This window comes from Fusarium oxysporum, chromosome III (genome assembly GCF_013085055.1).
Source record: "Fusarium oxysporum Fo47 chromosome III, complete sequence".
NCBI classification, from domain to species: Eukaryota; Fungi; Ascomycota; class Sordariomycetes; order Hypocreales; family Nectriaceae; genus Fusarium; species Fusarium oxysporum.
In genome coordinates, this window is record NC_072842.1 from 2322786 (window position 1) to 2347835 (window position 25050).

A 25050-nucleotide genomic window follows, 5' to 3' on the forward strand; every position below is an offset into this window, starting at 1 on the left:
CTGCCACTAGCAGGGAGATGAGGGCTGTGTAAAACAACAGAGCTGTTGTTGCACACCGCATGATGGAGGAGGCCACAGGTGCTTCGTGCTTGTATCTCGGTGTGTCATGACGCCATAATTATATGTGTAACCATTAACCATATCTATTCCATTGCATGTATAAAAAGCCCCGTCATAACCCCATTCTATCATTCTCTCTTTTCGTGCCCATGTCACACAGAGTGAACCTTGTTGATTGGTAGTTCCGCGACTTTCAGACTTGCATGTTGCTATCGTATGCAGTCGATATCGTTAGCACGGCATATTGCCGGTAGCCCCGGGCATGCTGTACAGTGACTGGCGCTACGCCCGTGCAATGTAATGTAATGCAATGCAATGCATGTTTGGCCCAGAACATTGTGCGAATAGGCTACAGCGATCCTTGTGTAACATGACAAGTGACTCCACAATCTTTCTATCGGGGACACGCCGGCCGTTGGGCCAGCTGAATCGTACCGTATCGAATCATTCTACCTCAGGCTTTAGCTGTAGGTCGCTGTCTGGTACGTGCTGCCGTTCATCGCCCGTTGTCGTCCCCCTGTCAGCTTGTCTAGCACGACAAGTGGTGCTTCTGCTTCACTGTCACACGCCCCTGACGGTCTCAATATAGATGCTTGTGGTCTTTTGCGGTTCTTTGTCTTTTTTTTTTTTTTTTTTTTTTTTTTTTGGTAATAGGTATGCATGTCCGACTGAAGAATGAACATAAGTTTAAGCTTGCCAAGAAGGAATGCAGCTTAGCTTTGGGAATTGAACTTTGCTCATGATGTCTCGACCTCATCGCCCACCCTTGTACGGATAGGCACCTCGTGAAATATACGTCAGATCAACCTCCGAAGTCCATCTTCAGTGCAATACTTGGTTGCCCGGACTCTCCTGTTGCAGCCTTGCTCACATGGCCTGTGTTTTGCCTGCCGAAGCGAATTACCTCTTCGAGGAACCCCTTTTGACCATCGCTCATGCCGCCTACTACTGCTCTGAACGTCTCCTGATCGATTGCGGCAAGCTCGAGTAATCGTGCGCTAGTCTCTTGGTATACCTCCTCACCTTCAGCTGTTGCTCGGGCCATCAATGTTGGGATCACCACTGCCATAGCGGCCAAATGTCGACCCCTAACACCCGTGCCCACGTATTGGCAAAGAGTCTGGGCAATCAAGGACCTAGCATTCTCGGGATCCTCAGGGTCTGTATCAGTCACAAAGGCTACAAGTCGGGGAAACAGGTAACGAGCAATGCTGAGATCAGCACTGGTCTGGGATGGCTGGAGCAGCAGCGACTTAATGCAGTTGGCCGCGATCTTGGCAGTCTAAAATAGGCTATTGTTAGTTGATGTCCCCAGAGTGGGGGGTGAAAGTGAGCCGGCTAATACATACCATTCGATCAGTGAGACAGTCCATCAACTCCTCAAGATAACGGGCCACAAGAGCTTCAGAAGCTGGAAGGTGATTCTGGCCTCCAGTAAAGAGGATTGTCGTAGCCAGCAGACAGTTTTTGACACAAGTAAGGGATTGAGGAGCCTCACGCTTCTGTGCGTTGAGGTATATCGACAGGAATCGGCGTAGGCATCCCTGCAATTGAATATCTGTGGAAGATGGCTCGCCATTGCTGTGGTTCCTTCTTGACTTGGACATGCTACCGACGAAACGCTTCAGTGTGGACAGGGACTGTGGGACTATGAGCTCCTGGCAACCAGGCGTTGATAAAATTGTGGCAAAGATGTGTATGATGCAAGCATGCAGATCGGTCTTGATGATAGCTGGAAAGACCTCTGCAGCATCCACGAGCGCGTTGAGAGATGACCGTACGAGAAGGATGGCTTCTTCGTTCATCTGGTGCCTGGCTGGTTGGTTCCCTTCGGAAAGATTTGGAAGAAGCCCCGTAAGAACAAGAACGATGATTCGCGTCAGCTCAAAGAGCTGGTCAATATCATCAGACAGGTCGCCCTCTTCAGTGGCGTGCCTCCTTGCAGAAGGGTGCGCAATGCACAGAACGCTTGCGATCTCCACGATCACACCTTGAACGTCGAGGCTCTCGGTGAGCACTAGGCGATCCAATAAGTCCATGGTCTCGGAAAACACATCCGGCCTGTAGATAGCATGGCCAGACACACTTGGGTGGAGGATCTTCTTGAGGGCTTGAAGGATGGCTAGCGTCTGTTCGTGCGTAGCCAAAGAATCGCTTTGCCCAGAACGCGTGGCAAGCGCCTCAAAGGCCAGACCGAACAGAACAAAGAAGAATGCCACAGGCTCGTCTCTGTAATTGATATCGGAATTCTTGCTCTTGCCGCTCGCTGAGGGACCATCTGATTCCTTTCCATCGAGGGCATCAAACACAAATTCACTATCCTGTTCGATTAAGCTGGCAATCGCATCTACCAACTTCAGCCAGGCATCCTGGTAGAACCGCAGCAATGTCTCGCGGTTCAGGGCTGCATAGATGGTGTCGAGACTCCCAGAGAGTGAAGGGGGTCCCAAGGTCATCGAAATGTCAGGCTCGAATCGAAGTCGTGCGAACTCACGAAGTGACTCCAACCAAAGGGGCGTCAATGTGCCGATGTGAGGCCTGAGCACATCCAGGAGATATTTCTGCTCTGAGCTTGCAACCTGGAGCTCCGCCCAAGCAGAGAACACCGATATCTTTACCATGACCTGCGCATTGGAACTCAGGCTTTTCAGGTCACCAATCGCGGCATTCTCACTATCTTTGGAGAAATTCTCTAGAGCGCTGACAAGAGTCTTGAGAATCCTACCCATGCGATCCACGTCGGTGACAATACCGATTGAGATGAAGCTAGCACAGACATTGACTGCTTCTGAAGCAAGTTCAGGTGATGAGTCGGCTGCAAATGCTGGGGTAAGAGCGGAGCTGATTTGAGCCTGATACTGCTCCAGCAACATCGCCTCTTCAAAGTCTGGATCGGGTGTTTTGCCAAACATCTTGAGTATGTCTCCTATGATCTTCAGGCCCCAGATACGGAGCTCCAAGACACTAGAGGTTGACGCCGAGAACGCCATGCGAACAACATCTGCAACCTTGCCCTGAAGATCGCTCTGGGCTTTGGACTCTCCATTGGCAGTCACGTCCTTTGCAATTATCAAGAACATCTCATCGATGCAGCTCAGTGCAAAGGTCGTTACTTGCCATCTTAAAGGCTCAACTTCAGAAGTAGCCTTGGTTTCCTTCTCATCTTTAGCAGCACCAGCTGCTGCAGCGAATCCAGCAACCTCCTCGTCTTGCAAGTCGGGTAGACCACTGCCTTTAGATCCAGATTGAGTATCTTCTGTCTTGGGCCGTGCTCTTGTCATCTTGAGTACAGCCTGGAATCTCTGAAGCCAAGCATTGGTCTCCGTAAGACATGTATGATGCATCCAGTTGCGGATGATGTTGCGAATTCCGTCATGAGACGGAACGGTGTCAAGGACTAGCCAAAGCTGTTCCTCAAACCCAGTCTCTGCTTCTCTGAGGACGTCCTGTGGATTCCGTTTCATCATATTGTGTATCCCATCCACTGATACATCTCGTAAAGTTGTGGATTCAGACATCAGGTACTTTTGAAGCAACTTGACGTAGTCAGCGAACTGCATATGCCCCGGGGCGTAAAGCGACAAATGCTCAAGGCAGCCCAGCGCAGCCCGCTGTACCAACAAATCATCTTCCTCACGGAAACGGTTAACAAGAGTGAATATCAGCTCTCTTGACTTCGTGGCATCCTGCAGGTCAGGACCCAGGACGTTAATGAGAGAATCAACGCAACGAGCGATAGCGGATGTCGTGGAAAGTTCGAGCTCCAGATTCATTGTAATTGCAGAGGAAATCTCGGCATGATGGGTTTCTGAAACATAAAGCTGAACAAGCATGCCTAAAGTGCTGGGGACGTAGCCAGCAAAACTTAGCCCCGAGGCATCGGATGCGAGTGACAGCGCTTCGAGTGCCCAGAAATGGACCACCGGGTGAGGGTCATTGCAAAGAGACATTAAGATGCCGAGGATTGTCTTCAGGTGGTAACCGGCCGCCATGCCACCCACCTGAGTTTGGATGGACCCAAGTGCCATGGCACAGCCCGCTCTCGCACTAGGTTCACGGTTGCCCACAATGGTATCGACTAGGTACTTGATCTCACTATTCGTAAAGCCATTTCCGTACACATTGCATAAGCGAGCAGTAGCAGCGTACCCCAAGCTTCTGACATGTTCGTCTGGGTCAAGGACAAAGTCGCGAACGATATCTTGTAGCAATGCTTCCACTGCCTGGTTCGAAATGTCACCTGAAGGCGATTTCGTCTCTTTCACAGCTACCCTCATGGTTGTGAGAATGGCTACAGCAAGGTTGACGTTGATGGCAGCCTTGCGCCCAGGATCTCTGATCAGAGTGCCAGCAGATGCAAATGTTCGAATCTGTTCGAGTATACTCTCCTGAACCTTGCCAGGAGTGAGTGGGAAGGCGAATGCAAACAGCTGAATAGCCGCGTTGATGACCTCCGTGGCAGGAGGATCAGGACTTGAAGCTGAGTCTGTACTGCCAATATACAAGACAGAGGCATCATGCTCTAAACTGCCACAGATTGGCGAGCGCAGGAGATTATTTATCATGTCTTCTGGACTATCGAGTTCATCTGTGTTCCCATCATCGGAATTTTCCTGCTGCCCAGGGAGCTTTCTGACACGTGGGCCAGCAACAAGGCCAGTAATGCCGAAACCTGAATTGTCGCTCACATCCCAGACAGACTCGAATGTAGCGGCTGCATTCGCAATCGAGGCACTCAAAGAGTTTGGTGCATAGTTCTCCGGGTCGGCGAAGAGTGAAATCGCGAGTGTCAGCAAATTAGACTGCAGGAGTGCCTCGCTTCCACCAGCAGGACTGAGGTTGACGAGCTTGACGTAACATTGCAAGACTCTGCGCTGAACCATCATCTCAAGATCTTGGAGCTGTAGGGCAGGGGCTAGTCTCTGGCTGACGTCGTCAGAGGTCTTCTTAGACGGCAGAGTTCTCAAGAAAGCCGTCGTGTTCTGGAGCATGGCGGCTATTCTCTTTGACACATCCACGGTCAAGAGACGACTGTTGAATTCGAGGAAGGCCAAAATCGAGCCCATCGCGCATTCTCTAACATGTGTCAAGAACGACACCTCTAGGAAACTTCGGGCTGATGTATTATCTTTGGCGAGGGGTTTTGGAAGCGCATTCTTCCAAAGTAAAAGGAGCTGTGATAGATGTATCTTGACAAAGTTTGGCCCCAAGGACATCAAGCCTCCAATAAGAACCCAAGCGACTTGAATCTGTGTGCTTGCAACCCTGAGCTGCGCTTGACTGCTCGATTTCAACATATTTGTCGCAATAGTCAACACGCGACTGTTGATCTCAACTGACCCATAGAGTGGACGAGCAGGGCTTGCACTCAGAGTTGCGGCGAGTCCATGAGCAAATCCAATGCATCTTCTGGGCGAATTACGTCCCGATCCGAGAAGGGATAGTTCTCGGTTCAGGCTGTTCATACAAACAGAAAGGCAAGGAAGAAGCTGTTGGGGGCAGGCAAGGACAAGCGTCTTCATGCAGTGAGATGCAAATACCTGAACAGTATAACTGGAATGTTGCAAGACTTGCAAGAGACCGTCTCGACATGATTCTGCGAAGGTATTTGCCGCAGATCCTAGTGATTGGATAAGCGAAGACACAGCGCTCAGCGTCGCGATCAGAGTATGCTTAGAAGGCTCTGGTCTTTCTGCTAGAGCTTGAGGGTAGTTCTTGAAGACATTGTTGATGAGGGATTTTGCAGCGGATATTTGGCCAGACTCTCCCAAAATCTTGCGCCCAATGACATCTTGTATAACGACGTCGACTATATTTCTGGAAATCAGAAGTCGATATCGATTGTTGGCGATTGTAGAGTGACCCAGCACATCTATCGCGAGACTCTCGACTATTTTGAGATAGTTTGTCTCAACAAGCTTTTCTCCCAGTCGCCTGAAAAGCTTACCATAGCACACACCAATGGCTGCTCGAATTCTGTTTGAGGCTGTCGATTTTACATATTGGGATGCCAGGTTCTTGAGGATATCCGTCAGAGACAGAGCTAGCACTTGACTGCGCTTGCCTGAAGGAGCTGGGCTCGCTGATCTAGAGGGAATGTCCAGCTCATCGTCGGCAATATTAGGTATCGTGGACTGACGTTTCAGTGCTTTTTTGGTCTTTTTGCCCTTTGGTGACGCAACCTCTGGCGGACCGCCCTCTGAATGACCCTGGAACAAGGCTTCGGCAAAGCACTCTGCTGCAGCCTGTCGGACCTGGACTGAAGGAGAGTCAAATGCTTTGGATATTGCAGTCTCGAGTTTGTCCAAGTCACTCGAGTACAAGAAATAAGGTGTGTGCCTGAACAATGTTTTGAGAGTCCGGCAGGCGGAAGCAACAACAAGATGGCCTTTGTCGGATGAAGCATGATTTCGTCCTTGCTTCCAGATGTCACGCGCAATCACTTCATCCATGCTACCTTCAACCATACCAACGATCTTCCCAAGCGCGGTAAGGCAAGCTGCACGGATTCCAGCATTGTTCGAGGAGGACTTGAGAAGCTTGAGTAGGGTTGAGCAAGCAAGGGGGTGTAGTCCAATGGCGCTGTCGCCAGCAGAAGCGAACACATCGCCTAGGCAGACAATAGCCGCATGCTTGGTCCGTATCTCAGCATCGGATTTTGACTTTCCACTCGATATAATTGCGATCAAGTCGTTGATCGTTTCGAAGAGAAGTTTCCTGTCTCCAATTCCGAAGATGTGTGCTAAGCATTTCCCCAAATTATTCCGGATGACTCGAGAAGGCTGTGGTGAAGAGAGGTTAATTATCTGGAATATTTCCTTCTTGAGATAGAATTGCTGTGCTGTGCAATCATCCGCTGCTAAGTCAAGGACATGCTTCGTCAAGCTCGAGACATATGTGAGCAGGAAAAGATCTTGCTGTTCGGCGGGGAGGGACTGAAGCTTGGGGAGATCGAGCTCTGGATTCGTAGTCGCGGTGTCGGACGGAGCTTGCGCTTCGGGATTCCGTGCTGGAGCTGGAGCTTCAGGCTCCTGTGTTGACGACATTGCGCACGAAAATCGACGACGTCAACTATATGAGAGTTCGATGAATACGTAGTGAAGTCGCAGGAGTAATTGAATTTGTGGTCTCTTGCTATGAATGTTTCAAGAGGTAAGACTGGTAATGGATACCTAAAGTAGGTAAAGTAGCTGACTTCGAGATCCCCTAGACTACTTACCTTAGTACCTTATGCCACATGCCACTTAGGTTTCATTGCTTCTGAGAACCACTGTAAGTCATTGTGGGGCATCCTCAGCGTCCGGAGTTTGGCCGATTCACCCTGAGCCGGGCATGATGAAGACTCGGACCAGAAGTCACGAAACCCGAATATTTCTCTATTGACAGATTCTGATACTCAAGGGTAGCATCTCGGTGTGGCCCCCTCGCTCACTATGGCGACACGAAAGTGTCTGAACCCGCTGATAAAGGCACCAAAGTCAATTGCCAACTCAATCTGTCACCAATGTCAACGATCTTTCGTGACAACACCAGCTCAATTGGCTGGTCACAACAAGTGGTCCAAGACAAAACACATCAAAGCTGTAACTGATAAGAAGAAGATGACTGAGAGATCTAATTTCACCAAGACAATTGCTATGTATTCAAGAAGTAGGCATCACTGTGTGCATGTTTACGGCCTGAGGGTTTTTCTAATATTCGATAGTGTATGGAGATGATGTCAAATTCAACCCTCAACTGGCCACTGCAATAAACGCTGCAACAAAAGGTATATATGCACAGTAGTCTTTAGTCCGGATTTGTGTCTGACTCTTGGTGTTAGCGAGTATACCAAAGAACTTAATCGAGGGCGCAATTGCACGAGGTCAAGGTCGTTCAGCCACAGGCGCACAGCTCGAGTCTATGTCTCTGGAGGTCCTCATGCCCCCTGACATTGCGATGGTCATCGATGCTGAGACAGACAATAAGACTCGGACTCTTCATGACCTGCGCCTCGTGGTGAAGAAGGCCGGTGGAGTGGTTGGGTCAACAACCTTCTACTTTACAAGACGTGGTAGAGCTGTTTTCAAAGCCGAGGAGTGCGGGCCGTCACTCTCAGATGTTCTGGACGAGGCGATTGAGCACGAGGGATTGGAAGATGTCGAGGAACTGCCAGAGGGTGACTTCTTGGCTTGGACCCAGCCAAACACGTTGACAGCCATCACTGAGGCCCTGTCTAAGAAATTTGAGCTTGAGATTCTCGACTCAGACATTGTCTGGGCACCGAACGAGGACACAAAAGTCAGCATTGACACCACAGAGCAAGCTAATGCTCTCGACATGCTCTTCAACGGACTCAAGGAATATCCCGAAGTCAGAGCCATTTATGCCAATGTACGTCAGGGAGCTGTAGGGGACGAAGAGTGGGACAAGGTTGAAAGAAACCTGGATGTATAAAACATAGAACAGCGATGAGTTTGTAACAATTTCGTACGATGCTGTATTTTGCCCATACCAACAGAGGGGGAATATTTCCAATGCCTTCCAAACGCCATGAATACATCGTTAATGCTGCCGTTGCCGAACCCTCGGGCTAATAATGTACATGCTTGAATCCGATTCGCTGGGCTTCAAGAATCGGGCTGGTCATTCTCGGGCTGCTGTGCTGCTCTTTTGCGTTCCTCTTCAAGCTTTTTGGCCTGTCGGAGCTTTTGTCGCGCCACGATGCGGTCATACTCGGCTTTGATCTCGTCTCGGTCCTTGGGGATCTTGTTGCACTCTTCAGGCTTGGGCCAGAAGCCAGGTACGGCGAAGCGGTTATCGAGGTTGGTGCCAAAGTAGAACATGATTCCGATAGGAAACATGATATACGTGCCGAACTGCGGACATGCCATGTCAGTGTCTTGTTCGCAACTCGTCATCGTCTTCAACAGAGCCACTTCGAAACACACAAAACTATGCTGCGGGAACATAACATAAACATACCTTGAACACTTCGAGGTTAAGACCACCCATTTTGAATGTCGTTTTCTTTGGCACCTTCTTAGGCAATTGAGTTGATGCTGAGAATGGAGGCAAAATGTTTGTCTTGCATGACGGGATGATGCTTTCTAGACACATACCCCCGGTAGAGCGTTAGAAACTAGGTACCCCGCTATGAAAATCAGATCACGATGATTGGTAGCTTTCATGTGAGCTGATGCAAGATATTTCTTGAGACATCATGATGCCAAAACTACCCAAAGACCTACCTGTCAGAAAACAAAGATTCATATTAGGATATTCCCATGAGATTTTGCTGCTTCCTCGAATGTCTTGGCCAACCATTCCCTCAACGAAGAGGTATATATAACGTTTTCTAATCGTATATCATCCTTAATCCACAGCCCACCACCTGTGCGTGTATATATATATATAAATATGTAAACTCCTTATCGCAATATGTTCAACGCCAACAACGAGCTATCCAGAATTCCAGGCCCAAGACCTTGACGTATGCATAAGATCCCCAAACTCCTTGTGGTACAATGTATTCTTAGCTTAGCCTCGGACCACCAGCCCTTGCCTTTTGAGCTTCTTCCATCATCAGGCGTTCCGTGAAACTGCGCGGGGTGCCAGAGAAGCCGGTATTGGCGACGCTGGCGCGGAAGCTGCTTAGATCTGCTTCATCCATGCCGCTGCGTCCGTCCAATCCCCCAACAAACGTATTGAAGTGCCCTAATGAGGCAGCCTGAGCATGTACTTCGGGATTACGAACGACAGGCATGACTACTGGCCGTCCTTTGTATGATCCCACAGAACCAGCTTGAAATCGGGCCGCGATTGGTGTCGTCGGCCCTGAGCCAGGCCTCTTGGTTATGTGTACTGCTGGTGAAGTTGCGTATAGAGACTGCTCAGTCTCCGGTACATCCGGCAAGTCAACTTCGATATCCTCCTCGACCGCAAGGGGGTGTGGTTTCGATTTGGGCTTTGGCGGCGCAGATAAGCCGCCGCCTTCCTCAAAGTGAAAAAGCTCGTCTTCCTCATCCAAGTTCTCGTCGACGGCTCCCAGTTCGTCGTGAGTACCAGAACTTGGAGCTTTAGTAGATGAAGCTGGGCTTGCATCATGGCCACTGGCCTGGCTCTCCTCGGGGATTCTGTTCAAAGATGGCGATGCAGGAGCTTTCTTATTGGTAAAAGATCTAGGTTTCGCCATTGAGAGAAAGTCGTCATCGGATGAATCCTGGTCCTCGTCTGGGTCCTCACTTACGCTCCCCAACGTGCGTTCGATCCGAACAGATTCTGGAACGTGGCGTGGCGATGGCGGTTCCGGTGCAATAATAATCGGACTGGCCCGTTCTTCTGACGGAAATTCAGAAATGCTTGCATATTTCTTGTCCTCTTCACCGGAGCTTTGATCTGGGTTTGAATTAACCTCGGTCCACACTCCTTCCTCCAACGGCGCCCTAGATAGCGCTCTCAGTGCTTCTGAAGAAGAAATCTTTCGGGGCGGTGGTAGGTCCTCCAGGTCATCGTCGAGCATAGATTCCGCGCGAGGCTGGTCGGTGGATGCGGCAGACGCTTCGGGGGGAATCATGGAATCGGTAGGTTGTGGTGATGCTGTAGGTAAGACCTCTGCTCCCATGACATCAAAACGCACACGTCTAGGACTCTGTGGAGGTTTGGAACTACTTGAAGACCGTCGTAGGGCGCTCCGTGGAGTTTTCGACTCGCTTCGATCCGAATGGCACGACGAGACTGTATCATTGGTTGAGCGGCGAATATGACCTGGCCGTCCAGGCGAATGAGGCACTACCGGCAAGGCATTCTGCAGTTGGTCAGTGCCGTTATCGGGTTTCCTTCCTGTCTCAATGGCTGAGTGTTGCTTCTCGTCTGCCTGGATGCTCGGGTCAGGCAACAACATGTCGAGAGGAGGAGTGTGGTTATTTGTGAGGTGAGGAGAGGTAGGCGGTCTTGGAGGAGAGCCCTCTAGCAGGGGAAGGTAAAAGAGCAATTCGTGATGTCGATCGCGGGGGCTGCCTGGAGGCTCTGCGGCTCCCGATCCGGAGGTAGCGACAGTGGCCGGCGGGGAAAAGTGACGTTGAGTCGATTCAAGTGGTAGAGTTTGTGAGTCAGCTGCAGCTTTATTAAGGTCCAGATCCAGACTTGTGAGGACTGAGCTGAGGTCTGGGTATTTGGGTAATGACTGGGCTATGGACTGGGCAACATTGGAAGCGATGTCGGGTTGTGTGTCTCGGAGCAGATCGTGGTAGTAGCGCAGGAAATCAGCTGCCACCTCGTGGCGAAAGGTGTGAACCTTGTGCTCGAGCTCTGAGAGCCTCTGAGAGAGGCTATTGACAAGGCTTGCCTCATCCATAGTCTACTCGTATACCTACAGTACTGTACTCGTAATGCCTTGAGTTTTAACAGGTTCCTCCAGGCGAGCTAAGACTAGACAAAGAGGGATGTCTCGGTATGCGCATGACGCAACAAGCTCGGGAAAGATGTTTGCCTTGCCAGAGAAGGGGATTTTTATGAGTGACGGCACGTGAAGGATTTTGCAGGATTGTGAGTAGTAAGGGCGGGAGATAGGTAAATCAACGTTAGAATGGGGATTTTGATTTTGACGGCGACGACGCCGTGGGCAGACCAAACACAAATCGAGGTTTGGGGGGATGATAGTGCGAACATTGGTACGCCTAACAGCGGCCCTGGTTCTAAGTCTGGCTAGACCATTCTAAAACTCGACATACAATGGGTCTCGATCAATCTCTACCTACTTATGTCTCCAACATTTTGACAGCCCAGATAGAACATGATGAATCAAACGAATGGATGGATAGATACTATATTAGATGAGTGAATGATTCGACTGCTATCCGTCCTACTGCAATTCGCCAATTGACGGCTAGTTATATGTTTTACTCAATGGACGAACTGGTTGGTCTTCTCTGACTTCGTCAGCTCTGATCTAAGGTTATAGTAGCTCAGCCAAACAATGATTCTTTGTCCTGACTGGCCGGTTCCGGACACTTATTGCGACGATCACTTTTCTACACAACATCTGATCCAAGCATAAGACACGCCTGAATACATGTATAAGTACCTTTCCCCTGCTGCCCTGGAAGCATTCGGCCAGTTCGATTGGGTATGCTGGAAAAAAAGAACCCCGCCGGTTAACCCCGTTATCCAAACACCCATGACTTGCACCTTGTCACAGTCAGTGCGGGTACCTCTCCAGCTATCAGCTGCAGTTATCTATTTCGTCATGTTATATGAAAATTCTCCTGTGAAAAGATCGATCGAATCCAACTCGGAACTTTTATTATACAGCACCCTCAGAAATCTCAGCCAGTTGCATCACAGGAGCCATCTTCAGGCTAGTTCCAAGAATCCTTGTTCTCATTACCTAAAAAGGCAGGTCTACGGAAATACAATATTCCTCAGAGACATAACTCTAACCTTGATACAATCCGTCAGTCTAGATCATAACAAGATGTCCATTGCAAGCATAGCGATGAAGGTTCGGAAAGAGATGAGAAAATGGTACGCTGAGGTCAACGCACAGTGGACTCAGGTCCCATTCCGGGTTTGTTACAAGCCTTATGTCCTATATGTAAGTATAGGTACATCAGACGACCGCTTAATCTTGAAGCCAGTTTATCAAAACATTAAAAGAGGTATTTTACTATTCAACTCGACATACATATACAACGTTCACATTACTAGCCACGTCAATTTTGTTGTTCTTGAGCCCGGTTTCTGTCCTAATAGGTGATCGTAATTGTATGTAACTAGGTAGCTTCTTCTCACAACGATTCAGAACGTCGACTCGCTGGAAATACCAGGTTTCTACGCCACACAGTTACCAATGCATAGGTAGTATCAACTCAGGTGGGATAATATTCTAATCAGTTCGCACACTCATTGCTTTACATAAACCATAATAGCGGATTATGAGTCCCTCAATACGTTTTATTGGTTGTCATCCATCGCAAAGACTATATTATAACACTTCCTGGCGACCTTACACCGCCTTCTTGTTTAGGAACTTGGGACATATTTTGCCGTAAATAATCCTGGAGCTCTACAAGCACTGACTGACCTGAGCTCTCCGCAATTCCTCAGGTACCGACATAGATGCCCTAGTAGCCAATACTGCATTCGACTCGACGACGGCATCATACCTTGAGACTTCGAGATACTTGACTATATAATACTTCTCCCTTGGTAGCGCCTGAGTAGCAGCCATGTCAACAATAACCCCCGATGCGCTTCAGTCAGGACAGCCGCCCGTCATTCCCCTGTCCTTCAATGGTAATCAACCCGAAAAGGTGACGCTCTACCCACTGTCGAACTACACGTTTGGAGTCAAGGAAACCCAGCCTGAAGAGGACCCATCAGTCATCGCTCGTCTCAAGAGACTCGAGGAACACTACACGGAACATGGGATGCGCCGCACTTGCGAAGGCATTCTCGTCTGCCACGAGCACAACCACCCACATATTCTGATGCTGCAAATCGCCAATGCCTTTTTCAAGCTCCCCGGAGACTACCTGCGCCCCGAAGACGATGAGATTCAAGGCTTCAAGTCGCGGCTGGACGAGAGACTGGCGCCTGTCGGCCGCTTGGGGGAGGGTGAGGAAGCTGGTGACTGGCAAGTGGGTGACTGCCTTGCTCAGTGGTGGAGGCCTAACTTCGAAACGTTCATGTATCCGTTTATCCCGGCGCATGTGACGAGGCCAAAAGAGTGCAAGAAGCTCTACTTTATTCAGTTGCCCAAACAAAGTAGGTCAACCGATCATCATTGAGAAACTAGATACTTATTCTTCTCGTAGAGGTTCTAAGCGTTCCCAAGAACATGAAGCTTTTGGCCGTTCCTCTATTCGAACTCTACGACAACACTGCCCGATACGGCCCACAGCTTTCTGCAATTCCCCATCTTCTCAGTCGATACAACTTTGAGTTCGTGGACGAGAATGGCAACGTCGTCGCTGCCACACCAGGGTCTGCCGCGCCAGAGGGCTATGTTCCATACACAAAAGTCTTGGCAGGCGCCGATACGGACATGAAGGAGGAGAATGGAACAAGCTGATCCCCCTATAGGACCGCGGAGACACGGCGATGGTGTTCGGCGTTTTTGGTTGTTTGCTCGTATAGAAAGGACGTGTAAAAGCTCAAGTCTAGGTTTTCTCTTTTCTTTCCCTTTTCTATACATCTAAGTCCCACTTTTCTGTGCATCTCACTCAAGCCTTTTCCCCCTGGATAGTTGCAACGACCCGTCTCTGGTGGCGAGCGGCACGGAACTCAAGGTACCAGATTCCCTGCCAAGTTCCTGTAGCCTAGGCATGGCGATATCAGTCACTTATGGCCGAGTTAAAAATTGGCTGGCACTTACAAGCTTTCCATCCTTAATGGGAATAGTAACGCTCGCCCCAATGAGTGCAGACTTGATATGGGCAGGCATGTCGTCTGGGCCCTCGGCACTGGCAGCTGTCAATGTCTCCTCTTGCGACTTATACGCAAAGCACTCACTCATGACGGTATAGAGCCTCTCCCTTGGGTCCTTCAGCTGGCGCGATTCTGTCAAGAGCATCGCTCATATCCTCTCGAACATCAGAGTCCCCTTAGTTTTCTCATATCAGCATCAAGAGCTCTCCGGGCCCGTATAATTCAGCTTACAGTTCTCGTTCAAGCTCAAAGCACAGCTCGTGTGTTGAACGAAAAGGTTCAAAAGGCCGACCTTGTAATCCCGAATTTCGGGAAGTGAAGACACAACCTGATCAGTTATGAGGTATGATCCCCGTGACTTAGCAGGAAGGGTGAATTGCTTCTGAAAAAAGCTCATGGTTGTTGCCGTCGAACGGTCTATAACTGGAGGGACAGTTGAGCGGGGTTGAGGGGATCCTGATAATCCAACAAGGCTAAAAGGCAGTGTCCAGAGATAGTGAAACAGACCAGGGAACAGAGAGATTACAAGTAGTAAACAGAGAAGCACTGGTGTCGTTGCAGAGTTGAGACGTGATGTTTGAAGCTGAGGCATAGTTTAGAATCGTGCTTGAAAGCAAACAACCGTCATAGTGGGGCCGGAGTTGGACTCTATGGGTCTCTTTCTATCCGTTTGTATCAAGCTCCTCTTTAGCCAATCGCAGCGCACCATTTATAATCCCTTCTAGGTAGTTCCCTTACACACTATCGCCGGAGGTAGGCAAGCATCACATTCATTTAGATAATGTGAAACAGCAGCATAATTCAGGATCCGAACGCTTCAGTGGATATTTGTGATAGTTCTTAACAACATGCCGAATCGATGGTGATTTTGACATGCCATCAGAGCAAATAGACATGAAGACCGCACTAGGAAAGCTGTCGGTTTGTTCTTTCATTGTATTCGCGGAGTATATACAGAAGTTTGAGTTCTCCATTCAGAAACATCACAGTACACGGACCCCTTTGGCCTCTAGCACATGTCTAGGTAGTGATCCAGATAGCAACCCTCCCTTTCCGGTCCTATCGTTCGATGCTGATTATGACAGAGGGTAAGAAGTCTCTGGGAGGGATTCGAGATGGGTGCGGTGGTGTTCATGGGCCTAAAATATAGTATCAGTATTGACAAAGCATAAATTGCTAGGGGTGTTTCGTACGAAAGGTAGGCCGCAGTAGCCACAAACAGCAATCTCGGGCTTGTCGGTGTTGATGAAGACTCTGGGATGACCCTCGGGACCACCACCACCATTGCAGGCAACAATGCGCTCGTGCGTCCATGTAACGGGTTGCTTGTGAATCATCTCAATGGCGGCCTTGGGTTGAGGCTATAACACAGTTAGCTAATTTGATATTCCATCCTAGCTCCCTCGCCTCGGTTGTACCTGGAGATCGAAGTCGGTCTGCTCGAAACGGGGGCCGGTCATGGCCTGAGAACGTGGTCTCTGGCTACGGGACCAGACACCGACGCGGTTGGGAGCTTGGTTGATCTCGACAGGCTTGTTCTCGTTGACGGGGGCGGGGGCAGTCTCGTTAGTTTTGGTAGAGACAGCAGCCTCGAATTGCCGAGCGGAGGTGGTAAAGGCGCGCTGGGAGAGGCGCGCACTGCGCGCAAAGACTCCAATTGCTCTCAATTGAGACGTAGCCATTGTAAATTCGTCGATTTCTCGGTGTGCGGATCGAGTCGTCAGTGTCGGCGCTGAATGATCTTCCCGTGGATGTGAGGCATTGAACTTGCCTGGCGATGATTGCAGCCCCGGATCCCTGGTTTATCCGCGACCGAAATATTTTTGTTCTTCTAGACGGAGGTAATGCGACTGGGTAAGGAACATCGCGTTTTGCGATAAACACGGTTTTTTTTTGCCCTCTTGTAATCGAATTACTACAAGAGTTTGTAAATCGATCTTCATGAATTAACTTAATACACAGGGCCGTTTTCTTCCCTGTAGCTATAGCCTCTCCACGTGTTTGCGCCACCGGAGCTTTTCCCACTCGAATTATACTACATCACCTACGAAGCGTCTTCGCAAATATAATAATCGTTGACACGAACATTCATCATGGCGCCCGAAACACCACGAGCAGTCTCTTCGAGACTTCTTACTATGAAGTTTATGCAACGGGCAGTGGCCTCAGAAAACTCGTCCCCGGATTCAGAAACACATTCATCCAAGAAAAGAAAGACTGGACATTCCCCAGCGGCGGGTCGCCTTGACCTGAACATTGACCAGGCTGCAATCAAAGCCGCTCTTGATGCACAAGAAACCAAACGACAAGAGGCCCTGGAGAAGCATGTTGGGGCCGACACACATTGGGTTCTTGACAACCCATTTGCTGGGTTAAAAGCTGCAAGTCAGACCAAAGCACCTCTCAATGTCGTGTATGTTGGGTATGGTGATATGGATTCATCTAATGACTCAGGCGATAATGAGGATGTGCCGAGAAACGGGCGTACTTCAACAAATAGCTTCAAGAAGGCGGCGAACCAGGCATGTCGATCACTATGCTGTGATAGATAGGACCAAGACTGCTGACTGACCGTGACAGAAACCAGAATCCCAGAAGACATCAGACAACGAGAGCGAGAGTGAAGATGAGGACTCAGACGACGCAAATGCACCGGCGCATGGACAAAAGCGGAAGCCATCCAGTGATAGCCCAAGCCGTTCACGCTCCCGTTCCCGGTCACGGCCAACTGCAGAGAGTGCCAAAGCCAAAGAATTCCGGGATAAGAGGAAGAAAAAAGAGGTGAAGCTAAGCAAGCCAACATCAATATCCTCTGGTGGTGGTATTTCCTCAGGAGGCGGGAGCCAGTTCTCACCTGCTGGAAAAGCCATGACCTGCTACAAGTGCCACCAGACTGGTCACAAAGCTGTCGACTGTCCTAAGAGGGGTCAAATGGCGCACATGTATGATTAGCCCATATCAAGTCCATGGGGATGTATTTACTTGATGTCATCTGCGAATTTGACACTCTGCATCATCTCTGACCCAAGTCTGGAGCTCCTTGGTATACACAGGAGGACGCTACCTATTTGCCCATTCCCACATCATTACATACCGGGACCAGGCGAAATGGGGGCAAGCCAACAAGGTAAAGAAGTGAAGGAAGTGGGAAAACGAAGATTCTAGCATTGCATATCGCACAGCAATTATCGCAATTGCTGAGCAAACCCCTTTAATAGCGACTGTTAGACAGCAGCTTCATGGGTACTAAAGTGCATCCCCTGAGCAAAGACAGGAAAGCCATAATAATTTGCCGATTTTCATGATTAAGGGCTTGTTGGACACAAGGGATACAGGGGCGACTTGCATTGAGCTTGTACCATGTGCACCCAAGGTATGTGATGTATACTCCTGAGACTGCAATGAGATGCAGCCACTATTACTACGGTATACAATCAGTGAATCACTATGGTACATACATGGACATTATTTACCTATACTACTCAGAATCTCTACCAACCTTGATCAGCCGATAATTGGTGTTAATGTAAAATTAAGGCCGTAGTATCACGTATACAGACAGCCAATAACACTGTTGCACTGGCAACTTTGAGATGAGGCTCAGGGCTTCTGTGATGTTAGGTAAATTGCCCAAGCAGAACAGCGATCGATATATGTAGCGCTGTGCTTACAACTCCGTGGATGGTGATACGGAAGTGATTGAGATGCCGAGAAGGATAATAAATAGCCTCTCATTTCACCCGTACAATCTCATCTCTTCCAATTTACACAAAATTTAGATCCGTTTATATATTCCAAATATCATCCGGGAATTTGGGCCCATTTAGCACCATGCTTCATTAATTACCGACCTATTGGACGGTACAACATTGAACATAAGTTGAAATTGGGCAAATATTTGACCAGCAAGGTGGCCGCTTCATGTTACTCATCAAAGGAAGCAACATATGCAAGCAGCATACAAATCCAGAAGCTAAGGAACAATATCTAATTCTAGCGGCAACGGTGGTGCTCTATTTGACACCTCACAGATACATACAGGTAGGAGTAGTCTGCACTCCTCGTGAGTTTTTTCTCTTCTTTGTTCATAGCCTCCAGGGAGCAAGAAAACCTCTGATGTTAAACGAGAGTGCAAAAAAAAAAAAAAAAAATTTATTACAATCTAAGGTCTATCAAATCTACACCAAATGATACTAAATTTATTCAAGTCTTTTTGTCGTTTAGGATAGAGATCCTAGGTTTTCTTGCCTCCCCTTGATCACTTCTGTCCTACCCCAGTCAGGGACCCGACAGGGACCTTTCGGAACTCTAGGTAATGGAAGGTAGTTGATGTATTGGATTGGTCGGACGCCTAAGGATCTGCCGCGACCAGGGGTCACCATTCACAGATTTTGATACCACAGAGTAGAGATCCGACTTATTGAGCATTTGGAAGACGAAAGAGAACAGTCTTATTTATTTTAGCGCATGTTCGCGAATCACTGAGCTTCTATGTCAGCATAAGAACCCCGAGAGGAGCGTTGCAAGAAACTGACCATGAAATAAGTACTACCTTATATCATGGAAGCACATGCCTAGATATATGGGTGTTATTCAGGCTTTGATATCATTGGTGTTGATTCCCATGTATGTAAGTAATGACCATGTTCAGCTCTCTCGATACTAGTACGTGCGAAGGAGAAACGAATAACATCCATACCCGTTTTGACACCATCGTCTCGGATTTATTTGCCTATCTGCCACCTCATTTTGTTCCTTCATACACGCACACATCTCCGCCTCAGCATTCCACGATGGTTATTAATAGGCAGAGGCTTTTGTTGTCTGGCCAAGCTCATCATACGTGATGAAGAGACAGCACCTTGCTGACGAATTGTTGCTTAGTTGTTTAGCCACCTCATTTTGAACACATCACATTAGCAAGGACAAAAACGAAGAAAGGCCTGGAAGGACTTGGCTACCTACCTACCTTACCCAGCATCAACTCCCCAGCATTCCCTTTAGCATCTATTCAAATCTAGCACCCGCACGACAACTGACAACTGTCGTGTCCCTCAAAGAGTCCAGGGTCCAGAACATTCGTGTCAATATCCATTATCCTTGTCAACTTCCAGAGCTACTAAGCAAGCCATCATCACCCAACAAGGTTGTTCTTGTCCGTCCTCGATATCAGGGACCAGCCAAGACCCTTGATTCCAAAAAGGATTCGGGATTGGTCATTCGAAAACTGATCCTATTTCGAGATAGGGTCCGTACACGCCGAGAAACTCTTTCATCATTACCGAATCGGTAAAACTCGGTATCCTTCTCTTCTCTTTTCTTCTCTTCTTACCCTGACACCCATCTCAACGGAGGCTCACCCATCTTTACTGGTAACACTGCTCCACAGGCATCAGTAGATCGCTGGTTTTGCACAGACCCTTTGCTTCTTTATTTTGCTGTGCGCGTGCTCAATATCGAGTGGCGCACCCCACAAGCTCAATCATTGCCTTCAAAGTGGTTCGGTCATAGAAGGACACAATTCAAAAGTTCAACTCAATTCAACAGTCTGACTGGTCTGGCTCAAGAAGAATACCCCGTTTGCGCCAGCGACATTCTAACCCTAGTCAGTTAGAAAGTGAGGAAACTAAGCTAAGGTAACCTCCCCATGTCCTTGCAGAGCCCTCCCGAGGCGATGTTTACCTACATATAACCAGCACAGGTACCTTTTTCATGACATAGGTAACTAATTGTCTGCAGCCCAGCTTGCCTTTCCAAGGTCTAGGTTCCTAGCTTCCCCATCTGCTTCAGCATCTTTCAGATCTAGCCCCTGTATCCATCCATTCCATTGCTGGCATCATACCCACCACCCCTCAGCAAGTACCTTACCTACTCCCCCGCGACACGGCCCTGCCCTGCCCTGCCCTGTAGCCTCCAGGGACTGTCTTACAGTGGGAGCCTTACCTACGGGACGGTATCCGTTCTGTACCTTACTTCCAGGTCACTTCTGCTTTGCCATTGTCATACTTACCGCACTGCATCATTTTCTTAATTCTCGACATCAATTGGATCAAATTCGTTCCATTGTCTTGCGTCTATTGTCCTGTACGCGCCGACTTTGTCCAATCGACTCTCGTACCTGAGCACGCAACTCGTACGAACCCTTGCGATCGGCGACCTGCCCTACCACGGTTCACGGCCGTTTTCTTCCTCCGGTTTCCGGATACAACTTGTGCCGTGTGTGTCGGTGTCACTGTCGGTGTCGGTGTCGGTGACAGTATCGGTGTAGGACTTTGGTTTTGCGCCTGCATTTGCATCTGCATTTGCAACATACACAATGCCTCACTCTCAGCATGAAGAAGATGCCTCCGCAGCGACGGGTGGTGCTCCCATACCGGTGACGCTTGTTACCGACTCTCTCGAGAAGCCTTCCCTCGATGACCGCGACTATCGAGTCATTCGTCTTGGCAATGAGCTTGAGGCTCTCCTGGTGCATGATCCCGAGACCGATAAGGCCAGCGCTGCCCTGGATGTCAATGTGGGAAATTTCAGCGACGAGTCTGATATCCCCGGGATGGCCCATGCGGTTGAACATGTAAGTGCCCCAATTCAACATTTGTGATGTCATACAAACAGACAGTGGACTAACATTTCTGCTTGTCAACAGCTTCTTTTCATGGGCACCAAGAAATTCCCAATTGAGAACGAATACGGCCAATACCTCTCCGCCAATTCAGGAAGCTCAAATGCTTACACTGGGCCAACATCGACGAACTATTTTTTCGATATTTCTGCCAAGCCGGACAATGACCAGGATCCTTCAGATACCAACCCTTCTCCTCTGCGCGAGGCCCTGGATCGATTCGCTCAGTTCTTTATTGAACCGCTCTTTCTACCCGAGACCCTGGACCGAGAGCTGAAAGCTGTTGATTCAGAAAATAAAAAGAATCTTCAAAATGACACATGGAGGCTTCATCAGCTAGAGAAGTCTCTATCCAACCCTAACCACCCGTTCTGTCACTTCTCAACCGGCAATTTTGAGGTTCTCAAGACACTTCCTGAGGCACGTGGAATTAATGTGAGGGACAAGTTTATCGAGTTCCACGCCAGACACTACTCGGCAAACCGCATGAAGCTGGTTGTTCTGGGTAGAGAACCGCTTGACGTGCTTCAGAAATGGGTTGCCGAGTTGTTCTCTCCTGTCGTCAACAAAAAACTTCCACCAAACAGATGGCCAGGCGAACTTCCTTTCAGGGAAACCGATCTCGGTATGCAGTGTTTCGCGAAGCCCGTCATGGACTCAAGAGAGCTTAACCTGTATTTCCCCTTCATCGATGAGGAGTTTATGTTTGCTACTCAACCTAGCCGATATATTAGTCATCTCATCGGGCATGAGGGCCCTGGAAGTATCATGTCATATATCAAGTCCAAGGGTTGGGCAAATGGTCTTAGTGCCGGCGCCTACCCTGTTTGCCCCGGTACTCCTGGTATCTTCGATGTACAGGTTCGCTTGACGGAAGAAGGTCTTAAGAACTACCCTGAAATCGTCAAGATCTTTTTCCAGTACATCACTCTCCTGCGTGAGAGCCCACCCCAGGAGTGGATATTTCAAGAGCAGAAGGGAATGGCTGATGTCGATTTCAAGTTCAAGCAGAAGACGCCTGCCAGTCGCTTTACCAGCCGAATCAGCTCGGTCATGCAAAAGCCTCTTCCTCGGGAATGGTTACTCAGTGGGCACAGCCGTCTCCGAGAATTTGCTCCTGATGAGATCGAAAAAGCCCTTTCCACGATTCGCCCGGATAACTTCCGCATGGTCATTGTATCACGCAATTATCCTGGCAACTGGGACCAGAAGGAAAAGTGGTACGGAACTGAATATCGACATGAAAAGATCCCCGAAGATCTTATGGAGGAGTGCAAGAAAGCCTTTGCAGTCTCTCCCAAAGATCGACTGCCTGCCCTTCACCTGCCTCACAAGAACCAGTTTATTCCCAACAAGCTCGAGGTCGAGAAGAAGGAGGTGGCCGAGCCGGCACTGAACCCCCGGGTTCTTCGCAATGATAGCATTGCCAGGACATGGTGGAAGAAGGATGATACCTTCTGGGTTCCTCGCGCCAATGTTATTGTCAGCTTGAAGACACCACTTATATATGCTTCGGCAGAAAACAACGTCAAGGCTCGACTGTTCTCAGACCTCGTCCGTGATGCACTCGAGGAGTACTCGTACGACGCGGAGCTGGCTGGCTTGCAGTACAACGTCAGTCTCGATTCGCGCGGCCTGTTCTTGGACGTTAGCGGCTATAATGATAAGCTGCCCGTGCTCTTGGAACAAGTCGTCACAACAATGCGAGACCTGGATATCAAGGAAGATCGTTTTGGGATTGTCAGGGAGCGCTTGATTCGAGGATACAGCAACTGGCAGCTGCAATCATCCTACCACCAAGTTGGCGATTACACCAATTGGCTCAATGCCCCCGAACGGGACTTTATAGTAGAGGAGCTCGCAGCGGAGCTTCCAAGTGTCACATTGGAAGGCGTCAGGCTGTTCCAGAAGCAGATGCTTGGTCAGGTTTTCATCGAAGTGTACGTACATGGTAACATGTACAAGGAGGATGCTCTCAAAGCAACCGATATGGTCGAGTCCATCCTGAAGCCACGGGTTTTGCCCAAGGCCCAGTGGCCTATCCTGCGGTCACTCATTCTGACCAAAGGTTCCAACTACGTTTTCAGAAAGACCCTCAAGGATCCTGCCAATGTTAACCACTGCGTCGAGACTTGGTTTTATGTCGGTAGCAGAGAAGATCGCGACATTCGAACCAAGACTCTTCTTTTGGACCAGATGCTCCATGAGCCAGCCTTTGATCAGCTCCGGACTAAGGAGCAACTCGGCTACATCGTTTTCAGTGGACCTCGAGCTTTCTCGACGACTTATGGTTTCCGCTTCCTCATCCAGAGTGAAATGACACCAGAGTTCCTTGACTCGCGTATCGAGGCCTTCCTCATGAGATATGCAGACACTCTGGAGAAGATGAGCGAGACAGAATTCGAGGGCCACAAGCGAAGTCTGATCGTCCGGCGTCTAGAGAAGCTCAGAAACCTGGACCAGGAGTCCACTCGTCATTGGAACCAGATCACGAACGAATACTACGACTTCGAGCTTGGTAAGTTAACAAAGGGCATGCTTTATGTGGTGAACATCTACTGACATTCTTGATAGCCCAGCGCGATGCCGCACAGATTAAGCTCCTGACCAAACCCGAGGTCATCGAGTTCTTCAACCAGCGCCTCAATCCTGCCTCCAGCCACAGGGCACGGTTATCAATTCATCTTCAGGCTCAAGGCAAGGCTGAAGGGGTCGATAAGCGACAGGAAGAGGCTCAGAAGAAGGCCGACGAGGAGCCCTCCCCTGGGGATGCTGTAAAGACGGCCGAGGAAATCACTGATGTCAGGCTTTACAAGGCCGGTCTTACCGCAAGTTCAGGGGCCAGACCCGTCAAGGACATTAACGAGTATGAGGATACGGATGCAAAGTTGTAGAGGTTATATTGGGTCTTGGAATTCTCTGGGTTAACGACTTTATGTTCTTGAAAAGCCAAGTTGGGGGGTGGGGGGTACATCTAGACAGAGGCGCGATACATTGACATTCAATGGTAGAGGGAAGAAGACACTGGACAGCAGGAATCAGATGCTTGTAAATGCATACTGGTATTTGGAAACTCGTTTTAGCGAGTCAGTTTTGTACATGACTATAACAGCGGTCGATCGTTCTGGGGTAGCCTTTGTTGAGACACAAAATGAGATGTGACTTGGTGATGATACCATTGGCCATTGCGATGGAGTGTCCTATGATGTTTTACGCTTCCAGTCAGCCATGAAAGCTGATACAGGTCGCGTACAAAGCTCAGGTTCGTGACTAAATACAGAAGAACCAGCAGTTTTTCGCACTTCAGCACTATTTTCTACAGTAACAGTTGTAAATCAAAGCATTGCACTTGGGCAAAAGGACAGGAGACAGGCAGGGCCGTGTTCACCGTCAACTGTCATCATCGTCCAGATGCAAGCGCTCAGACGAACAATTTTGGAAGCGTGGACTGCAAGGGGTAGTTTGAGCTACGCATAAGTTGTGAAACAGCAGATCAGAAAAGGTCGAGAAGCAAGTGAATGACTTATAAGGGGAACATGCAGTTGTATGTATTTAGACTTCGACCTACAGGAAAACTGGTCGGTAATAGTCTTATGTAGTATAGTGCCCTACTTTACGCCTCCCCCCCCCCCTCCTTAAGTACCTTTTTCCCCTATTTATATATATCAATATAAAAGTAACTTCCTTATACAATAATTTTTACTTAATTTTAAAGGTCTTATTTTTATAAATAATACTAATAATATATATTATAATAATACGCCCCTTATGTTTTTTATATTATTATAAACCAGTTTTACTATATTAGTCTTGCAAACAAAGGAGCAAGTGACCTCTTGAAGACATGCAAGGGCTCCTAGCATGGATGGATGTGGTTTAACTCTTGCAGCTTCGAGGCCACTCATTCATGGGTCACGATAAACGGAAACAAGTTGTAAGAGTTGTTAGATTATTAGGTA

At 48.8% G+C, this 25050-nt stretch overlaps 9 protein-coding genes across 9 annotated transcripts; 4 read left to right on the plus strand and 5 right to left on the minus strand.

The window, feature by feature from the left end:
• Window positions 1–697: 697 nt before the first annotated feature.
• Window positions 698–7106, minus strand: FOBCDRAFT_290140 (armadillo-type protein; the record flags this gene model as incomplete). Its single annotated transcript, XM_031176351.3, has 2 exons — window positions 698–1342; window positions 1410–7106. The coding sequence occupies 2 exons, from the start codon at window positions 7104–7106 to the stop codon at window positions 863–865; spliced, it is 6177 nt and encodes a 2058-aa protein (XP_031047484.2). The 3' UTR covers window positions 698–862.
• A 328-nt stretch (window positions 7107–7434) lies between these two features.
• Window positions 7435–8583, plus strand: FOBCDRAFT_22429 (transcriptional regulator TACO1-like protein). The gene is made up of 3 exons (XM_031176352.3): window positions 7435–7710; window positions 7766–7828; window positions 7883–8583. The coding sequence occupies exons 1-3, from the start codon at window positions 7494–7496 to the stop codon at window positions 8494–8496; spliced, it is 894 nt and encodes a 297-aa protein (XP_031047485.1). The 5' UTR covers window positions 7435–7493; the 3' UTR covers window positions 8497–8583.
• On the minus strand, window positions 8583–9141 carry FOBCDRAFT_22432 (uncharacterized protein). Its single transcript, XM_031176353.3, has 2 exons — window positions 9025–9141; window positions 8583–8918 (listed from the first exon to the last, which is right to left on the minus strand). Exons 1-2 carry the CDS (start codon window positions 9052–9054, stop codon window positions 8670–8672), a joined length of 279 nt encoding a protein of 92 aa, XP_031047486.3. The 5' UTR covers window positions 9055–9141; the 3' UTR covers window positions 8583–8669.
• Window positions 9142–9158: 17 nt separating this feature from the next.
• FOBCDRAFT_316999 (uncharacterized protein) lies at window positions 9159–11728 on the minus strand. The gene has a single exon (XM_031176354.3). The coding sequence runs from the start codon at window positions 11393–11395 to the stop codon at window positions 9575–9577; it is 1821 nt and encodes a 606-aa protein (XP_031047487.2). The 5' UTR covers window positions 11396–11728; the 3' UTR covers window positions 9159–9574.
• A 1404-nt stretch (window positions 11729–13132) lies between these two features.
• Window positions 13133–14248, plus strand: FOBCDRAFT_22445 (nucleotide hydrolase-domain-containing protein). The gene is made up of 2 exons (XM_054703802.2): window positions 13133–13806; window positions 13857–14248. Exons 1-2 carry the CDS (start codon window positions 13269–13271, stop codon window positions 14111–14113), a joined length of 795 nt encoding a protein of 264 aa, XP_054559777.1. The 5' UTR covers window positions 13133–13268; the 3' UTR covers window positions 14114–14248.
• FOBCDRAFT_22441 (uncharacterized protein) lies at window positions 14189–15068 on the minus strand. The gene is made up of 4 exons (XM_031176356.3): window positions 14701–15068; window positions 14554–14644; window positions 14417–14504; window positions 14189–14360 (listed from the first exon to the last, which is right to left on the minus strand). The coding sequence occupies exons 1-4, from the start codon at window positions 15059–15061 to the stop codon at window positions 14265–14267; spliced, it is 636 nt and encodes a 211-aa protein (XP_031047489.3). The 5' UTR covers window positions 15062–15068; the 3' UTR covers window positions 14189–14264.
• A 169-nt stretch (window positions 15069–15237) lies between these two features.
• On the minus strand, window positions 15238–16333 carry FOBCDRAFT_217980 (uncharacterized protein). Its single transcript, XM_059609495.1, has 3 exons — window positions 15888–16333; window positions 15663–15830; window positions 15238–15608 (listed from the first exon to the last, which is right to left on the minus strand). The coding sequence occupies exons 1-3, from the start codon at window positions 16149–16151 to the stop codon at window positions 15546–15548; spliced, it is 495 nt and encodes a 164-aa protein (XP_059466945.1). The 5' UTR covers window positions 16152–16333; the 3' UTR covers window positions 15238–15545.
• On the plus strand, window positions 16334–18066 carry FOBCDRAFT_258424 (uncharacterized protein; the record flags this gene model as incomplete). Its single annotated transcript, XM_059611224.1, has 5 exons — window positions 16334–16991; window positions 17050–17411; window positions 17573–17596; window positions 17722–17842; window positions 18028–18066. The coding sequence occupies exons 1-5, from the start codon at window positions 16563–16565 to the stop codon at window positions 18064–18066; spliced, it is 975 nt and encodes a 324-aa protein (XP_059464441.1). The 5' UTR covers window positions 16334–16562.
• Window positions 18067–20720: 2654 nt separating this feature from the next.
• Window positions 20721–24266, plus strand: FOBCDRAFT_22468 (Metalloenzyme, LuxS/M16 peptidase-like protein). The gene is made up of 3 exons (XM_031195674.3): window positions 20721–21043; window positions 21116–23609; window positions 23666–24266. The coding sequence occupies exons 1-3, from the start codon at window positions 20786–20788 to the stop codon at window positions 23983–23985; spliced, it is 3072 nt and encodes a 1023-aa protein (XP_031028384.2). The 5' UTR covers window positions 20721–20785; the 3' UTR covers window positions 23986–24266.
• Window positions 24267–25050: the final 784 nt, after the last annotated feature.